A 19,511-nucleotide genomic window follows, 5' to 3' on the forward strand; every position below is an offset into this window, starting at 1 on the left:
TGCTGCACCAGTTGAGTAGTCCTCGACTTACGACCGGTTGAGTAGTCCTCGACTTACAACCGGTTGGGGGGTCACGGCATTAAAAAGGTTGAGAACCACTGGTTTAGAGGTGTTCTCCCAATAGATCCAGGGCCCCCACTTGGCTAAGCAAGCCAGCTCCTTTTATTCAACTCTCTCCTTAGAGCATGTCAAGGCTGATGGGGTTACGAAGCTGCTTTCGGCCCCAGCTGGAGTCCCACTGGTCGATCCAGAACCGGCTCCAGATGGCTGCTCCGGTTCAGGCCTCTCCTGAATCTTCACCACCCTTCTGGAGGCTACCAGAAGGGCAAAGAGGTTCAGGATCCCTTAATGGAATTGGAATTGTTTAGAGCTTAGTGTCAAGTTTTGGCTGTATTAGGCATTAGCAAACCAGTAAGATAGAAAGGAACCTAGCTCTGAGAATATGCCGGGAAACAGATAATTAAAAGATTAAAACTTTCCCTCCCCTCTCTCACAGGTCTCATTGTCCAATTAATCTTCCAGCAACTGTTATGAAAAGAAACTTTAGCCAACCAAAATATCTCGGTGGTTTCAGCTCTCACGTTGATAAGGAGCACCTGTGGATCCCAAATTCCACACACTTCCCCTTTGTAACTGTGGATAAGCCTAGAAACACTATGGCGGTCCTAAAGACAGTAGGGTTTGTAGCTTGACACAAAATTTATTATACACATAATGCCAGAGTAGTTTTAGATAAATAATCAAGTTAATTTTTTGCTAGATTTTCAGTATTGCCAAATGTATCTGCCAGTGCAGGGGTAGGCAATCTTGTCTCTTTTATGACTCGTGGACTCCAACTCCCAGAATTCCTGAGCCAGCATGGCTCAGCTTGGAAACCTCTCCCTTTCCCCTCAGCATGGCTGGCTTAGGAATTCTGGGAGTTGAAGTCCACGAGTCATAAAAGAGCCAAGGTTGCCTATCCCTGTGCTAGTGTGATATTTAATTCACCCACAAGATTTTTCTAATTTTCCTTTCTTCCCTTTACTTCATAATTTCTTAAAACACCTGCTAGAAGTTCATCAGGTATTTCATTCACAATACAGTTCTTTTGGGTATGAAAAATATCAGTAGCTTCAATTAGTTCCACATCTTCAGAAGCTTCCAAAAGGTAGGTGTCAAGCTCATGATCCCATTCAACACTGGAACTTTTCTTGTTTAGCTTGTTATTTTCTTGCATTGAAGTAAAAGGTATGCTGTCCAATACGTCTGTAACATCAACTGTATTTGCTCTTTCTTCAGTGTTATTTTCACTTATTGTACCTACATAATCTTCATCCTTTAAAGAGCAAACATCAAAATTTACAATTTTAGATTATACTTTTTTGGTCAGATTGCCTTATAGCATACCAATTACATACTGACTAAACCTAACCCCAAAGTTCGAGGCTTATCTAGTTCTGCGCAACAGAACATTGCTGGGAGGGTATTTAGGATTCGGGTGGGTGGATGAATGATAGTAGAGTATACTGGCTGAGAAGTTCTGGAAAATGAAGTCCATACATCTTAAAGCTGCCAAGGTTGAAAAACACTGCTATAGAGGATGAACTGTGATTATCTATGCAGTGTCCCATATTTGATGAATAGAGAGAGGTGGAATTTAACTTGTAGCCACTGTATATTTTATTATTATTATTCATCTGCAGTGCCCTTTTCCAGCCCATATTAATTTGTTTTGTTCCCATAGGGATATGCTGAAAAAAATTATAGCTTTATCAAAGCAAGTGGGAGGAACACTTAATAGAATAACCTCCATCTTTTGTAGAAAATAAACTCTAAGTACTGATACTTTATTCTAGAAAACAAAGTAGTTATATTTACTGTTTTTGATAATGCAATTATTGTTCGAAATAGGTGGTTTCCATAAGAATGTTGTTCTGCACAAAACAGTACACATTTTTTTCAGATTTAAAGAACTGTATGCAAGCTGCTTAAAACTAGCAGAATATAGAAGGACAACTCCAGTTTAAAAGAGTTAAATGCAGTCTTCCATATCTCTCAGTTCGGCTAGAAATATTCTACTCAACTATTCCTATTGCAGGCTACTGATATTATTTACTTTGTCCTGGTTAATGGAAGGAACAAATCTATTTTTAACTGCACACTGAACAAATGATAAGGATTCATGCTGAACTTTCACTTTACAGTTTTGTACACCTATTCCTGGAAATCAGATTCCAACAAGCTTCAACTGATGTAGCACATACTGCTAAAGTAAGGTTTCCAAATATAGCCTTATAATTACAAAATACATTTAGTAAAGTTTTATGGCTGTGATAATTAAGTTGCTTATAAGGTAAAGATAAAATGGTATATTTATATATAATTCTGCTAATGTGTTACATATATCAGTTCCTATTTTGAAATTATCTTCTATGATTAAGCATATGTCTTATTTTATGCTGAATTTCAGTATTAAAAGAGAAAAATATACCTCTTTGAAAAGGAAGGGCAAGCATACTTCAGCTGGTAGTGGAAAACCTATGTCATGAATATAAGTGAAACTATATTAACAATAATTCATTTAAAATTGGTTATGATAATGTGATAATTACAGAATGTACTCACTTTCTGACTTGAAGTTTTCAGCTCTGCAAATAGGATCATGACATTTCTGATACCAATTTTCATTTTTCAAATCTATTATAATCCTTAAAATATAAATGATTTTAGAATGACAAAGTTTATTCTGTAATAAATAAATATTTGATTTCTGTATACCGTACCAGGAAATTAATTTCTCCCTTTTCTGTTATTGTTAAGAAAAATAGGGCAAGCATTCATGTAAGATTAAGCATTACTGAATGAAATTTGATTTATTAACTATTCATACTGAACTCTGCATGCATGCCTACACATGTATATGAACATAGAGAAACACCCATATATTAGATTTAGAATGTTCATTGCCATGTACTGATGCTGACTAAAAATGTTCACCAGTCAAACTTTTATTCCCTGTATTCAAACATACATCGAATCTTGCTATTCCCTTTCTTTGCAAATTCTAAACATAATTACAAAAGCCTATACCATGAAATAAATGTAATTTAGGTTCTAAAACATTAAGTAGATATTAAGAGTAATAAAAAAGTGAACCTACATTATATTATTACTTTTGTGAGCTCTGCCAATATTTCTGCACCACCGATATTTGGAGATATCATATACAATAAGCTGTTCAAGTGAAAAGTAATTCCATCTTCTTATCTCTGAAAAACAAGACAGTCTATTTCTTGAAAACAATATAAGTGCCTTTAGAAAATATATTTCTTCTGGGTACATTTTTTTTACCTCCTTGAACATTATCTTTCTTGATTAACGTGCGAACAAAATTATCAATTTCTGGGTAAGGTGAACAATGGCATCCTTCTATTGGAGCTGTAAAAAAAATACATCTTTATTATTATCAACAAATTTAAAGAAAAAATAATCACAGTAAGAACCAGCTAGGTTTCAATAGGGCACATTTGCATTATACATCAAAATATGTCATCTCTTGACTCAAACTCAAAGGGCACTGTATGAATGAGGCACTGGGAGGCACATTTATGATTAAGCCATATAGTGGGTTAACATGTTGCCTGGTGTTTTAAAACAAAAGCACTTTAAAAATGTTAAAAGTATGATTTCTTATTTCATTAACGTGAGCACTGATCCTCTCTAGTTAAGACTGCATTAGAAAATACAGTACAATAAGTCAAGTTACAACTGTAATAGAGCCTGCCCATTATAATTATAAGTCGTAACAGTTGTAAAAATGGTTCAGTCATGTGACAGATCCATTATACAGCATTTTTGTGGCAGTCATTAAATGAACATGGGAGTCACAAGCGAACCCATTGTTTGGTATGGGCACTGTTTTGCCAAAAACCGGAAGTACTGGTTTTCAGCAAAACTGTTGTAAAATGTGGTCACATAACCATGAAATGCTAAAACTGCCATAAATGCAGTGGTGTTGCTAAGCTCCTGTTGCAGTCATGTGTCGGGGGGTGTGTGTTGACCGTCAGAACTTCAAATCTGGGTTTTAAGTCCCCTTTTTCAGGTAGCTTGTAATTTCAAGCCATCGTTAATTTACCAATTGTAAGTCGAGGACTACTTGTAAGTAATTTCTAAGCTGCTTTTCATAATGAGTCATTGTCAATATTACAAATGCAAGAACTTTAGTCTTGCTCAGAAGACTATTACCTTACAGAAAATTAAACCACAGAATTTTTTGATGAAAATGCACTCCTGATGCACAGTTAAGTTTGAAAATTACATTTATTTACATATAGTCAAATACTGATGTCAGTGCCATACAATTACTAGAACCAACATTTCAATTTAATGTAATAGAAATACCCAGACAGTTCCTTGATATTTTGTCTTCTAAATATAGAGATGGTTCTCTTGAATGCTCGTGGTTGTCACAGGTCAAAATTTTTAAGCAGTCTGAAAATCTGATGGAAAACAACAAGAATTATAAGCATAATTTTTTCCCAGCCATATTTCTCTATTCATCTTTTCCATTCTATAGTTGCTCATTAGAAAATAACATTTTGAGTTTGCAAAGTATTCTAAGAGTGTTTTCATTGCAATATATACTACATATAAAATGACAGAAGCTGACTTAAAGAAAGTTTAAGATGCAGACTTGAAATAGAAGAGAAGGAGACTTGGACAAGGTTTTCCTTCTTCTATGACAGTGCATTTTATCTTCAAGGATCCGAATCTGAGAAAACCCAACTCCTCAAACTAGTAACTCTTAGCATCTTAAAATCTAGTATGATTCTGTGTAACACAGTTGCCTCAAATCCTATTGCCTCAAGCATTCTCAAAAGACAAAAGAACAACAGACAAATGAAATCACTGCTGCTACAAATGAAATAACATCTTCAATAATAATTAAAAAGAAATAATGCAATAATTTGAAATTACTACCTTACATTGCAGATCAAGGAGGACAAAAAATACTGTTCATCTATGCAAGAATTGTTTACAGGTTTAGGAACAAACTTGTTATCTTCTGCAATATTCAAAATGACAGTGTGTCCTGCTTTTGATGACATGTATAATCGAAAATTTCTATTTTTTGTATAAACTCCTAAGGAAAGAAAAATATAGAAAGTATGGGCTTTTTTTAATTCATGAATACAAATTATTTCAACACGCATTTTTAAGACTGGATTTCAGTCTGCATAAATATGTTTAACCATACTTAACTCTAGTCTTCAATTTATCATTGCATTCTTTTAAATATGAAAAGAACATAGCAAAAATAAGGCAAATTATACATGTGTATGTGTTCAAAAGTTAAACTACAATTGTCTTCATTTTTTAAAGAAATACAGAATCCAAAGATTCTCCTTCATGTGGCATAGTTTCTTAAAGAAACCATTTTTCTGAAACAAGTTTGCTAAAAAAAAATAATACTTTGAGGGATGGCTTTTTATTTAAATGAGTGCTTTCCAAATAAATTACCCAAAATTGGGTAAAAGTGAGTTTTCTTTGGGCCACAACACACAAACCCATTAAAATGGTTTTGCAGAAGAAATGCTGCCTTGAGTTATTTGTAAAAATAATAAAGGCGGGATACAAATTAAATAAATAAATAAATGACTGAGCTTAGGTCAGTCAATGCAACATGTTAATTGAAAAAAGGATTATTTGAAGTTTTTCTTGTTAACAATTCACAATTCTCTGTGGTAGAGGGGGAGGCTGTGATGCCATTTCCAAAAACCTACATGTATGAAGTAGGATTTTCCACACCTGCTTCATAAAGAATACAAAACTTTGTCAGGTGCAAAAGACCAGGTCCACACATGAAGGTTCAATTAAGCTGATTTATTACTAATTTATTTATTGCACATGAATCTTATCAATTAACAGTCAGCACTTGGTTAGTCAGATAAGGGTAAGGAGCACTCAAGGGGGGATTGGACATAGTTCACTTATGACGTCCTTCTCCTACACTGTTACGAATATTTTATTGACCAATGTGATTGGACACACAAGGAATTTGTCTCCAGTGCATAAGCTTTCATACAAACAACTAAGTAATATAATCATACCAATAGGAAAAAATGAGAAAGATAACAGTAATACAGCCATATTACATGGGTAAATATCCTTAGTCTTAAGACAGTACTGTGGTAATTAAGTATTCAGCAGAGTGATGGCCCAAGAGAAAAAAAACTCTTTGTGTCTAGTTGTTTTGGCGTGCAATACCTATAGCAGTGTCCTAAAGGGAGGAGTTGAAGCAGTTTTATGTCCAGGATGTGAGGGGTCCATAGATATATTCTCAGCCCTCCTTCTCACCTGTACTGTATATAGGTCCTCAGTGGAAAGCAGGCTGGTTGAAACTGGGTTTTTTTGCAGTCCTAATTATTCACTGAAGTCTGTACTTGCGCTATTTGGTTGCTATACAAAACCAGATAGTTACAGAAGTACAAATGACAGACTCAATAATTCCTCTGTAGAACTGTATTAACAGTTCCTGGGGCAGTCTCAGCTTTCTGACTATTAGTTGAACTCTGAAAATACTTTCGGGTAATGAAGGAAAAAGTTCGGAAAGCATTGATTTAAACACAAATCAAATTATTATGACTCAGAATTTAACATTTATTCTGAATTTTGAACTTTTCAAGTTTTGACGTGTTCTTCATTCTGAATGCTTGGGGAACAATATTTTAAGCAACACTTAGTAGACACTGAAATTACTTTTTTCTTAAATAATAAATGTTCATAAATGGAAACACAAGGAAATTAAGCAGCAAAATATAAATTTAAGGATATACGGTGTGCAAGCCCAATTTGATGATTATTCAATTCTAAAAATCTATACTAAAATGAATATCTGCTCTATTACCTGAAGATTATATTATACATAATAATTCTTCAAAAAAATTATATCAAAAATGATATAATTGCCTATATTTTTTCTGTATTTGTAGGTGCATATAATTGTACGAAATAAGCCCTACAGGTATTCTTCCTATTGCCCCTTTATAAGATTCATTTTCATACGTTGAGAAGAAATTGAGCCAGGCCTACATTGCAGCATCAGATGTCATGTAACACTCAAATTTGTGCTAGAATTCTGAAACATAGAAGTATATTGAAAAAAAATGGTTAAGCAATATACAAATATTCCCCAGAGTGCATAACCTATTCTATATAGCAGTGGTTCTCAACCTTTTTAATGCCGCGACCCCCAACTAGTCGTAAGTCGAGGACTACTCAACTGGTGCAGCACCGTTTGCAGAATGGGACTTTTGACGGGCTCAGCAGGGCAGAGACAGCCTGGACAATTCCTATTAGCTTTTGAAAGCCAATAGAATTAGACTCGATTCAAGAGAGTTTATTCTATTGGCTTTCAAAAGCCAACAGAATAAAAGGGAGTAGCACAGCTAAGGAAAAGGGGGAAAAAATGGCGGACTGCATTGTTTGGCGACCCCCGTGAAATGGTCGTTCGACCCCAAATGGGGTCCCGACCCACAGGTTGAGAACCACTGCTATATAGACTAAGAGAAAAATACAAAATACTAGATTCAGACTTTCAGATGTATTTGTCAGCTATTTTCCTGTGAATGTCACATTTGAAAATAGCGGAGCTATTCACATGACACAAGCCAATCATGTTTTTAACTAATCAATACCTGACTGCTGTCCAACTCATATATATTTGCAATAGCTGTTCATGACTTTTTTATATCTTAAAATGTCATCAGGCACATTGGAGTTTCATAGTTAAGAACATATCCATTAATCATGTTACACCATGAAAATGCTCTGTGTTTGTCCCAATATGCTAATTCCGTAGTAAACCCTACACATGCCATGAATTACGGTTTTCAAAGCTGCAAGTCTCAGGGAAAGAAACGTTTGCCATGTTAAAACAATTGTGGCATGCTATGCAATGCCTAACTACAATATTTAGGTTAATATTTACCAAGATCCACAAACAGTTGCTTTTCTCCTTGTTTACTATTCACTATTAAAAAAGAAAGATCTGGATTTTCTTCTGACGTCCCTTTTTCTGATATTTTGTAAGAGTTGAATTTCCAGTTCTGAGACGCATCCTTGACTAAACTGTTGTTTTCAAGACATGTAGGCAAATCAATGGTAGTTTTATAACACTGATCAACAGAGTTGATTTTTGGGAGGTCCGTTGCATCTTTACTCTTAGTTAAAAGAATAGCGGGTTGCAAAATTGTTCTTAAAAAGTTACCTTTAGAATAATCAGAATAGAGAAAAACAATATATAAACATATGGAAAATCACCATAAATCCTGTAATTTTCTCTTGTAAAATGTTCACATAATTATACAAACTGAATAATATAAAGTTTATAAAAGTAATTGGATTGGAACGTGCATTTGAAATACAAAATATTTACCTATGTGGATATTATTCTTAAATGCAGCATTTTCAAATAGAAATATTAAATGACAGCTATATTTTTCTTCAGTGCTGGAATCCAATTTCAAAATATTCTCAGCTGAGCATTTTATTCCATAATATTCATCTAGTTTTCTACCTATAAACTAATAAAAAAAACAATCACAAAGATACTTTTTCATTTCATATTTATGTATGTTCATATGTAAAGGCAAACAATCAAAACAAATAGTTCCATATACCAGCAGCAATCTATAACATTCTTATGGTTTTGAAAACTTTTTCAAAAAAAAATTGGTCTCTGTGAACCACTGAGAATGTAGCTGTGGCTTCATTATCTCCTAATAATAGGTGGGACAAGACGTTTTGAAACTGGAAAGAGAATTTGAGGAGTGAAATCAGTAATCCTTGAAGAGGCTCAAAGTACTCATTTTGTCCTTTCACATTCTATGCCAAATAGAAAAAACTGGCCCATGTTTCAGAATTTAAGGAATCGTTAATGGCTGCTATAAACTTCTGCAAGTCATCCATTTTGCATCCTCTACAGACCTGAAAAAAATCTGAAAAGGTTGGCTCTATCTTCCAGGAGTGTGTGGGCTGGTGTGATAAAAATGGTCCCAGGGTAAGCATGGTGGCCTAGAGATTACATGTAGAGAAGACTCCCTCAAGCCCCTTATACATACCCATTTACAGGGAAGCATCTGCCATTTCTTCTCCCTCAAACAGCAAGCTTCTCAGCTGTTCACTTTGATTATATCAACAGATATATTACAGACACAATAGAGCATGGGACTGGGATGCATGCACACAGCCCTTTGGATTGTAGCAGTTTAAAAAAAGTGATTGTCATAAATAATAATTGTTACATAATCCAAATACTTTTGAACTGTTTTCTTAAATTATAGTTGATACTTCAGTGGTCATTCACATAGTACGTAATAGGTTAAAGTATGTAATCTGTTTTCCCAAAATCTCCACTTAGATTCAGATATATAAAAACATATACAGATAGTCCTCGAGTTATGATGATAATTGAGCCCAAAATTTATGTTGTTAGGTGAAGCATTTGTTAAGTGAGTTTGCCCCATTTTATGACTTTTCTTGCCATAGTTCATAAGTGAATCATTGCATTTGTTAAGTTAATAACATGGTTGTTAAGTGAATCTGAATTCCCCATTGACTTTGCTTGTCAGAAGGTCACAAAAGCTGATCATATGACTCCAGGACACTGCAACCGTCATAAATATGAACCACTTGCCAAGCATCTGAATATTGATCATGTGACCATGGGGATGCTGCAATGATCGTAAGTGTGAAAATGGTCATAAAGCACTTTTTTCAATGCCATTGTAACTTTGAACGGTCATTAAATGAACTGTTGTTACGTCAAGGACTACCTGTATTTAGTTTCCTTGTCTGACACTGCAAAAATAAAATTTTCTTCAAACCAAGCTTAATCCTGGTAACTTTGTGAACACTTCATGTACATTATAGATTCTTTTTCAACTTATCACTCTAGTATTTCCATGTATTGTTCTTGTCTGAGCTTGCTTTGCTTCTAAGCCCAGAAAGAGTTGGCCACCTTTTCAGATGTCAGAATATATCTTGAGCCTGACTGTACTGTGTTTCGGGTACATAAGGTGATGCATTTCTACTACTGATTTAATTTTCATTCCTTCTTCTGAACCTATTCTATGCACTTCCCCATTTACATTTACAACATTCATTTTTATATGTAAAAATTTAAGATACCCTAATACAAGTTACATAATTCTTATATATCACCTCTCCCCGAGCAAATAATATTATTTTCTAAAACTGTACTGCAACTTATTTTCAAATTTAAATTTAAATTTATAGACAATTTTTCAGCTTCCATTGACTATTAATTCTGACATTAATTTATTATTACAATTGTAAGCTGTTGTTATGTCAGTAATTGCATTTTTTTAAAAAAAATTACCTTAATTAAGTCTGCTACCATCTGATTTGCATTGGCTTCCTGATTTGTTGGTTTGTAGAATTCCAAATCAAAGTAAAGTTTGCAAACAGCTGTTTCTGGGATAACTTCATAGCAATGCTTCAGTTTTGTTTCATGTTTGCTATATTGAACACCAGAAATATTATTGTCATCATAATTAGGTAAACTATTTCAACTTCTCCCCTATATAGTACTGGTGACTAAGGATTACCCCCTCCCAACTACCAGCAGTTTTAGTTAATACAGATAATGGTGAAAGATATGAGAATTGCCATTCAGTAACTCAGTAACATCTGGAACATGGGTGTCAAACTTGATTGCGTCACGTGACGTATCATGACACATTGTGACATTTTTTGCCTTTGCGGAGCTGGGGTGGGTGTGGACAGCGCGTGATGCATCCAGCCCATGGGCCGCCAGTTTGACACCCCTGATCTGGAAGGTCTTGGGTTCTTCAGCCAGTTTTGACTAAAACATAGTAGGACTCTGTGATCTATTCTATAGAACCATCTCAAGAATACTAATCAGGGCACACATGTAGAATTGTATGAATGTTGCAGAAACATTATACAAGATATTTTATACAATATTTTACAATTGTATAATCTTCCATGTTTGTTTGGTTTCTGACTTGACAACTCTGAAAAACCACAATGCCAAATGTTAGCTGCATATTTAGGCAGACTTTCATGAGTCACTATATCAAGAATACATTATCTCTAGCTATTCAGATTAAGCCTTAGATATCCCCAAGGCCTTTCAAAAAAACTGTCAAATGAGACTGAAAGGGAAAATCATTAAATGCATGGGAAAAATATTAATTATATTTACTTAAATTAAATGTAATATATCAGATTTATTTTTATCCTGGCTTTGACTTGTTAGTGCATTTCTCATTTTTAAAGGACTACTTTAAAATCATAAAACCTCAAGTGTACCAAATATAAGATATTACATAAGCCAAAACGTTTGAGAGTGGAGATTTAAAATATATCCATGTTATTTATTATTCCTACAACAGAATGCTCCCAGTGTTTTTTAAATACAGGTAGTCCTCGAGTTACGAATGTAATAGAGCCATTTGTAACTTGAAAACTCATAGGAGTGAATCACTCCCTGCTCTTTAAAACGCATGTGGCTCATTAAGTGAACATGAAGTATCCCAGAGTGGGGAAGGCCATGGAGGGCCTAGTGATGAAACAGGCTCCCAAGGCTTCCCAATACTTCATGCTTCCCCATCCCTTCATGCCACACCAGACTCACCTTGAAAAGATCCGTCTCCTCTCTGCCACGGTTCCTGCTGCCACTCGGATCTGAGTCTGGGGAATGCTTCTGCATGCCTCCACAGGCTGGATCAGGCATCGGAGGCCTTTTCCAGGCTGCTTCCACCTGGAAGTGAGGCCGGAGGACATTTCCGGAGATACAATCTAGGCATCAAAGGCCTTTTCCAGGCTGCGGCTGCCTGAATCTAAGGCTGGGGGATGTTTTCACGGCCCTCCAGAAGCCTGATCCAGGCACTGGAGGCCTTTTCCAGGTCACGGCCGCCCAGATCTGAGGCCGGGGGACGCTTCCACATCCCTCTGGAGGCCCATTTCCAGGTGGCAGCAGCCTGGAAAAGACCTCTGGTGCCCAGATAGGGCCTCCAGAGGGCAGCAGAAGCGTCCTCAGCCTCAGATCCGGGCAGCAGGGTGTTGAAAAGGCCTGCAGTCCCTGGATCGGGCCTCCAGAGGACCATGGAAGCATCCCCTGGCCTCAGATCCAGGTGGCAGCAGCCTGGAAAAAGCCTGCAGCACTCGAATTCAGCCTCCAGAGGCGCTCAGAACAGAGGCCTAAAGTACCATGAGATCACGCAAGATCAGTAGCATGAGCTCTCGCGCCACTGATCTTGCATGATCTTGCATTACTTTAGGCCTCCATTCTCTGTGAACACACCAAAGGCCTTGAGCAGCCAAGAAAGCGAAGGATCTCAATCTTCGCAGGGTGAGTACTGAAAGCCTGGCGCCTAGGGAAAACTGGGGTGGGGTGGGGAGGGAGGGAATAACTAGGGTGAATGCCACTGTGGTCACTCATAATTGGGAATGACTGCCGTGGTGCTGCAATATTCCTAATTTTGGGATTTGCTTGTAAGCACTAGGGGGCACTTATCGCATAACTTCAAACGTTCACTAAGGGAACACTCGTAACTCGGGGATTACCTGTACTTCAAGAAGCTGTTTAAGAATTGATGCAAGAAGTTTGATATGCAAGAAGTTTGATCAGCATCACACCAAAATGCTAGCTAGTCTGAATTTAAGCTTTATTTTTTTAAAAAGCGTGATAAAATTCATTCTATCTCATAATAATGGGAAAATAACCCATAAATACTAAAGACTGCAATTCTATATACATTTTGGAATAAACTTTGCTAGACAGAATGTGCATCAATAAATAATTTTGTTCTTGATCTTCAGGTACATACCTATAGTAGAACCAAAGTTCTGTATATGTTGTCACAAGATAGAGCCGTTGATTATTTCCATCACACTTTTCCAAAGCAAATACATGAACATCCTTTTGAAATAACATCAATGACATACATAACTATAATATGTTTTTCTAAAAATCGTATTATCCAAAGTTAGTTATTAATTTAGTTCTGTTGTCTTATTTGGACTTTTAACATGCTCTTATGTTTGACAATGCAAGAACTTCACGTGTAAACAATTTTAAATATGTATTTTTATTTTTATTATTTGCTGTGTATTATTATATCTAAATCCTCCAAAACTAGGTTTCTGCTTAATATACAGATGGTCCTGAATCTTCCAGATAATTGTAATAAGCTAAAAATTTATCCAAGCATAATTATACCTTTTTTATTTTTTAGTGATGCGGATTCGACCGCAATTCTGTAAGCAGTATTAAGCCATTTCTATTAAAGGAGGTACTTAATTGTTATTGACCATTTCTGACTTCTTTCAAAAGAAATAGAAGCAAGTTGGCTTCGTTTATTTTAATTTTCATATTTTCTTCACTATGTAATTTAAAATGTGGCTGTTCCCTAAGCTTATTAGCTCATATTTTAATATCCAAGGATTTGTACAGTAAAGTCAGACTAAATCTGTGTTTATGAATATGGAACATTTCATAAATAAAAATAATTAATAAGAGATTAATTTCTAAATTGTCAAAATCCTATAATAGTTGTTAACATCCAATAGTCAAAAATGCTACCCTATTTATTACTACTGTACCTCTTTACAAGTCTTGGCAAAATTAAATGCATGAGTTTGCCGATAGAATAGTTTCCAAACTGAAGATGGTTGCAATGCATTGGACAGTTTTGGCTTGTAACTCGAACAGAGAGGCCTCTGCATATAGCAAGATGCTAGTTCCTCAACATTCTTCAGTTTTTCTTCCCACTTTCTCTTGGTTGAACCTGAAGCAATTAACAGTAAATACTTAGACCTTTCCAGGAAAAATTCCAATTCAATCCAATAGTAAGATTACATTTATCAAAATGTAAATGTATAAATTGTGAAGAGGTTTCATGGTAATTTACAAACATATTATACAATGTAATCCAGGATGTAGAAGAAAGTTAGATGTTTATTTTCCCAAATGCCTGTATTTAAATTGGCTGTTGGAGCAACTTGGGGATCTTCCTGCAGGATCCCTATATAAGACAAAGATCTTTTGGTGTTGGTATTGTCTGATGTCAACTTTTATGGGTGTGAGGCTGGGTCAGATATTGCTTATGGCCTCCATGATAACCACAGGCTTGTTTCATATAATCCTGGACCAGACATATTAGACTGGAATCCACTTCTCCAGATTTAGGAAGCCACATGTTGTATTTGCTTTAGATGTTTAGTAATTTGGATATGGAAGTTATTTCTATCACCCTTTGTCAGATCTCTTTCTAGTCGAAAGAAGATTAATTGTTCTATATGAGATGAGTAAACCAATAAACATGGTCTGCCACAGGATTTTATGGATCAAAATCAATTCCAGAGGCGTTTGGATAGTTTTCCACTGATTTTGTAGAGTTAAGGTGCTATGTTAATGTGCTCTCTGGCTATTTCTGGCCACTTATAGGTTGGATCCTCTCCTGAGTTCGAAAATCAGAAGTGTGTGATGATCTGGATCCAACCTGGCTTCAGAAGAGAGTGATGCTGAAAGTCTTCTGGTCCTAAAAACTAGCATCTTTTCCCTTGGGATATAATTACAGCACATTTCAAGAGCATAATAGAGAAAGTGAATTAGTAGGACTGTTTTCGGTTAGGATGTAGGGTTGGACATAGAATGAGACAATATTGGCCATTCTTATGGACTTTTTTAGAAGCTGGATGAGGGTGGCATATCCCTTCTGGTTCTTTTAGTTCTTTTGGGGGCCTTCTATAAAATTTAGTCTGGCATCTTTCTGGACCATTTGAAAAGATCGGGGATTAAAAGCACTATCTTATAGCAGTTCTGCTGTTTCTTTAGTGAGTCATTCCATTTGGGCAGTGGGAGGAGAGATTGGCTTGGTAGTTGCTCCCATATGCAGTGTTTTGTCTTCTTTCACCTGGTGATCCTGGGACAACCAAGAGATTTGTGAATGGCTTCTCCTGGCATCTGAGAGTTATTAGGATCCAGAAGGGACAAAACAACCCTAACCCTATTCAGAACAGAGCTACTGTTTGTACATCAAGGAGTTCTGTCAACTGCTGTGTGGTGCAATATCCCAAAAAGAATAGGTATTGCAGAGTGAGAGGGTGGCAGCAGCTCTGATTGTTGTGCCTGTTGCAGGTTTACTTAGACTGGGAGGACCACGTAATGGTGTTTCCTGCTGATCACTACAATGTATTCAAGAAGTAGCTATATTTGAAGACCACTTAAAAGTTACAACTAGTCCAAAATGCAATAGTCCAAATGCTGGCTGGCATATGTTGGCAACAGCATTACACTTCTGACCTGACAACAGCTCTCTGTTTAGTTCTTGGTGCAATTAAAAAGAGCTGTATAGCTTTGTACTACATTAACAGGGCCGAGCATGATTTGACCTGTCATATATATGCATGTGACAGGAAATGTATTGCTACTTATTTGTTGCAGTAAGGGGGATAAGGCATACAAGTACTATTATTCAGTGAATACATCTGCATTATGAATAGTTTGCCCAGGGAAATTACACTGATCTCTGTGTAAGCTATTAAAAGCTAAATTATTTTGAGTGCCTTTGAAAGTCGACATGCTATGATTGATATGTTATGGATGGAGCTTTGTTGCCATTGTCTTTAATTTTGTATTACAGTGTGTATGTTTTAGGATATTATTCTTATAATTAAACTGCAAAGTGCAGAGTCTTTTGATAGTGGCAGGTACAAATCCATTAAACAAATAGTCACGATATGTAACTAGTAGCATATACTGTTGGCTACTTTTGCAACACTTTTGTAGCCAAGTATTGAAATCTGATTACAAATAAAGAAAAGCCAACAGTCTACAATGGGAAAGAAAAACCTCCCTGTGCTGGTGTATACAGGTAATCCCTGAGTTACGAGCGTTCACTTAACGCTTGTTCAAAGTTATGTGATGAGCGCCCCCTAGTGCTTATGAGCAAGTCCCGAAGTTACAAATATTGCAGCACCACGGCAGTCATTCGCCCTTACAAGCTACTTCAGTGGCACTGCAACATTCACCCTATTTCCCCTCTCCACTCCTCACAACTGCTTCCCCGGAGACTCCCTTCCTGTTGTGCCGGACTCACTTACCTTGCAAAAATCCTCTCTGCTGCAGTTTCTTTCCCTTTGAAGGAGAGGAGAGTCAGCTTGGAAATGTTTTTTGCACCGAGAATGGAAGTTTCTGGAGTACATGATCTCGCGTGTTTGAAGTTGCGCCAAATCACGGATCTCAGAAACTTTCATTCTCTATGTAAAAGGTGCCTGTCTCCTGCTCCTGCCCCCAACTCCTTTCTGTCTGACAGCAAGCCTAAAGCCTTCAACTGAGGGAGAAGACCAGGCCCCTCGCACCCATGTCCAGCCCGCCGGAGCTGGCTGTGCTGGGGGAGGAGGTTGGATCCAGCCCTCGGAGGACTGCTTCAAGCTGCTGTCGCTTGGAACAGAACTTCCAAGGGTCTGATTCAAGCCTCGGAGGTGTTTTCCTAGCCATTTGCACCAAGAACGGAGGTTGGGAGGGACTTCTGCATGCCTCCAGAGGTTGGATCCAGCCTTCGGAGGACTGCTCCAAGCTGCTGCCACCCAGAACAGAGCTTTCAAAGGCCTCATCCAAGCCTCGGAGGCGTTTTCCTAGCAGTTTGTGCCAGGAACGGAGATGTGTGGGGGAAACTGCAGAAGTGTTCCCTGGCCTTAAATCTGGGTGGCAGCAGCCCAGAATAGGCCTCCGGAGCCCGGCTCGGGCCGCGCAGGGGTTCACAGAAGCATTCCCTGGCCTCAAATCTGGGTAGCAGCAGGAACCGCAGCAGAGAGGAGACGGATCTTTTCCAGGTAAGTCCAGCACGGCAGGAAGGGTGGGGGAAGCATGCAGTATCTTAGTGGGTCGGGGAGGCCTTGGGGGCACTAGGCTATCCATGGCCTTCCCCACCCTGAGATACCTCATGTTCGCTTAACGAGCCACATGTGTTTTAACAAGCAGGGGAATGATCTTGTACCTCCAATGAGATTCACTCTATGAGTTTTTGAGTTACGAGTGGAATGGGCAGGCTCCAAGTAATTCCCAGTATATACGTGAAAACATATTAAAAATGTTATTTCACTTATTGAAGGAATTAGGATACAGTAAAAATGTGGTAATGAAATTGGAGGCGGAAAAGAGATAGTTTTTCTAAAAAAATCTTTCCAGTTAACCTTCTACTCTTTCAAACAGATTTTCATAGAATATACATTACAGAAATCGAAACTTAATTGCAAGCATTTTTACTTATGAGCAAATTCATTATAAACATTATCAGGCTTTCGAATAATGAACTTACCGATATTCATGACAGTTTCCTTGCACAGCAATCAATAGCTTTCAATCTTTAGTTTTCAAAAGTAAAGAAAAATATCTGCATGAAAATACATGAAGTACTAAATTAATATGCTGTTACAGCCTGCCTGTTACTGAATTTTTACCAATAGAAACTTGTTATCCTTGATGCATTTTTCAATTTAATGATGAAATGAGATTAGATTATTTTAATAGAAAAGAATACATATAGAATAATTAATACAATAATATGTTACTCTAATAGAGAAAGAAAAATACTATATATGTCCAAAATGTTGCTAGCTTTTGTTTACTAAACTGTAAGTTAACTTATCTTTTTTTTCCTTCTGTTTAATTGTGTCTGATTCATGGAGATTGCCTGGACAAGTTCATGTAGTTTTCTTGGCATTTATACATCAGTGATGGAAAAAGAATTTAATTTGAGTTTTAGTCTTGGATTGCCAATATGTGTTCACTTTATAGTTAGAACTGGATCTTTAACAATGCAGCCTTAGTCAATATTATTTCCTGTGATAGAGGTTTAATGGTGCATTTATAACTTGGATTTTAAGTATATGTAATACGTTTTTTCTAGTTTTCTGCTTTTTTCCCTTTTTTACAATTTCTTTTTTATATTGTAGTAATTAAAGTAGAAAATATTAAAAATAGTTGTGAAGGAATAAATATAATCAAGGTACATAGGTTATAACTGCAATTTTAGGATTGTGCCTGAACATTGGTAACATAAATCACAAGAAATGCAAGGTTTAATCTTGATATTTTTATGATTGAAATGACAGCACAGAAAAGTGTATTTTCACAACCACAATGTACATATCTAGTCACTTATTCCAGTCGTTCTCAATCTGTGGTCCTTGGACCCCTGGGAAGGCCATAATGTTATCCCAGGGGGTTTTCGAAGGCTTGAAGAAATGTTATGATATAAATCTTGAGTTAAGTCTTGGTAGTCCCTGGCCATGGTTCATGGCCACAAAAGGTATTTAAAGGGGCCCATGGTGAAGAAAAGGTTGAGAACCCACCGACTTATTCTGTAATGAGTGTGTGTGTGTGTGTGTGTGTGTATACACTCACTCTGAATCCAAAATTTTACAAAAATGCACTAAAACTGAATGCATGCTGAGATGACTACAGAAACATGATCTTGGGATAGAAAGTGAGATGGGCAGAAATACCATCAATTTCAGCTAGTTTAAGAAACAAGGAGGGATGAACTATTTCATCAATGGATGTGTAAAATAAAAAGAAAATCCAGCCTTTCATTCTTCCATCAGTGAACTTGTAACGAAAGAGCCCATTGTTTATCTGGTCCATAGGTCCAAGCTACTGAAGGCTCTTCAGGAGACAAGTAACCCAGAGAAAGAACTATGGAGAAGAGCAAAAAGCAAGTGGAAGGGAGGGGCCACTACATAGTAGTCAAGTACAATGGAGGCATTTGCCCAAAACGAACTGAAGTATAGCAGATGACTAAACCAAAACACTCCTGTCTGCACAAACTGTAAAGCACTTTTGATACATAGTGAGAAAAGGAGTAGGCGAGGCTGCCAGCTCAGATCGGCTGAGAGTGAATAGAAACTTGCATTCCGCCTGCTGCAAATGATTAACGGGCTATGCTCATGCTAGGCGTTTTGTTCTGCAAATGAGCCCATAGTTCGCAATTTCTCATCAAGTTATATTTGGCAGTTTGATTAGACTGTGCACACCAAACTGGATGTACATCTCCTATAAGCGTTGAGAATTAAAGCAGTGCCTCTTCACAAAAGGTGTCCTCCCGTGTCTCTCCGCCTATATATGGATATATAAAGAGGGTGTGATCTGCAATATAGCATAGTTTCTGAACCTTCACTTCCTTGCCAGCTCTAAAGAAAAACTCAAAGGCCCGTGCAACTTGCAAAAACAACATGCAATTCGAAAACAAAAGAATCGGAGGTCGCGTGATTACATCATCTTATACTCGTCCCAGCGACTGGGATGAAACGGAGGACGCTCATCCCACCTACCTCGGCGGGGAGAGGGGGCGGCTTCATGCAGCCCCTTCTCGAGGGAGGGCCGTGGTTGCCAGCCAAGCTTCGAAAGACGGCAGGAAGAAAACCGCGCCCGCGCTTGCGATTGGACAAACGTCCCTGTTGCTGGGGTCGTCGTCAAT

General features: G+C 37.2%; 1 protein-coding gene across 2 annotated transcripts; it reads right to left on the reverse strand.

Moving 5' to 3' along the window:
• Positions 1-680: 680 nt before the first annotated feature.
• PRIMPOL (primase and DNA directed polymerase) lies at positions 681-19,497 on the reverse strand. Of its 2 annotated transcripts, XM_039330786.1 has the most exons (14): positions 19,366-19,497; positions 17,352-17,426; positions 13,633-13,817; positions 12,858-12,949; positions 10,382-10,520; positions 8,417-8,564; positions 7,970-8,248; positions 4,960-5,122; positions 4,381-4,478; positions 3,331-3,417; positions 3,140-3,248; positions 2,605-2,687; positions 2,471-2,517; positions 681-1,315 (listed from the first exon to the last, which is right to left on the reverse strand). In XM_039330786.1, exons 2-14 carry the CDS (start codon positions 17,359-17,361, stop codon positions 1,001-1,003), a joined length of 1,755 nt encoding a protein of 584 aa, XP_039186720.1. In that variant the 5' UTR covers positions 17,362-17,426; positions 19,366-19,497; the 3' UTR covers positions 681-1,000. The 2 variants fall into 2 exon arrangements, with proteins under 2 accessions (XP_039186720.1, XP_039186721.1); XM_039330787.1 differs by lacking the exons at positions 12,858-12,949; positions 13,633-13,817; positions 17,352-17,426; positions 19,366-19,497 and adding an exon at positions 11,663-11,874.
• Positions 19,498-19,511: the final 14 nt, after the last annotated feature.

Source organism: Crotalus tigris, unplaced genomic scaffold, assembly GCF_016545835.1.
Source record: "Crotalus tigris isolate CLP2741 ecotype Arizona unplaced genomic scaffold, ASM1654583v1 scf7180000024432.2438137, whole genome shotgun sequence".
Classification (NCBI taxonomy): Eukaryota; Metazoa; Chordata; class Lepidosauria; order Squamata; family Viperidae; genus Crotalus; species Crotalus tigris.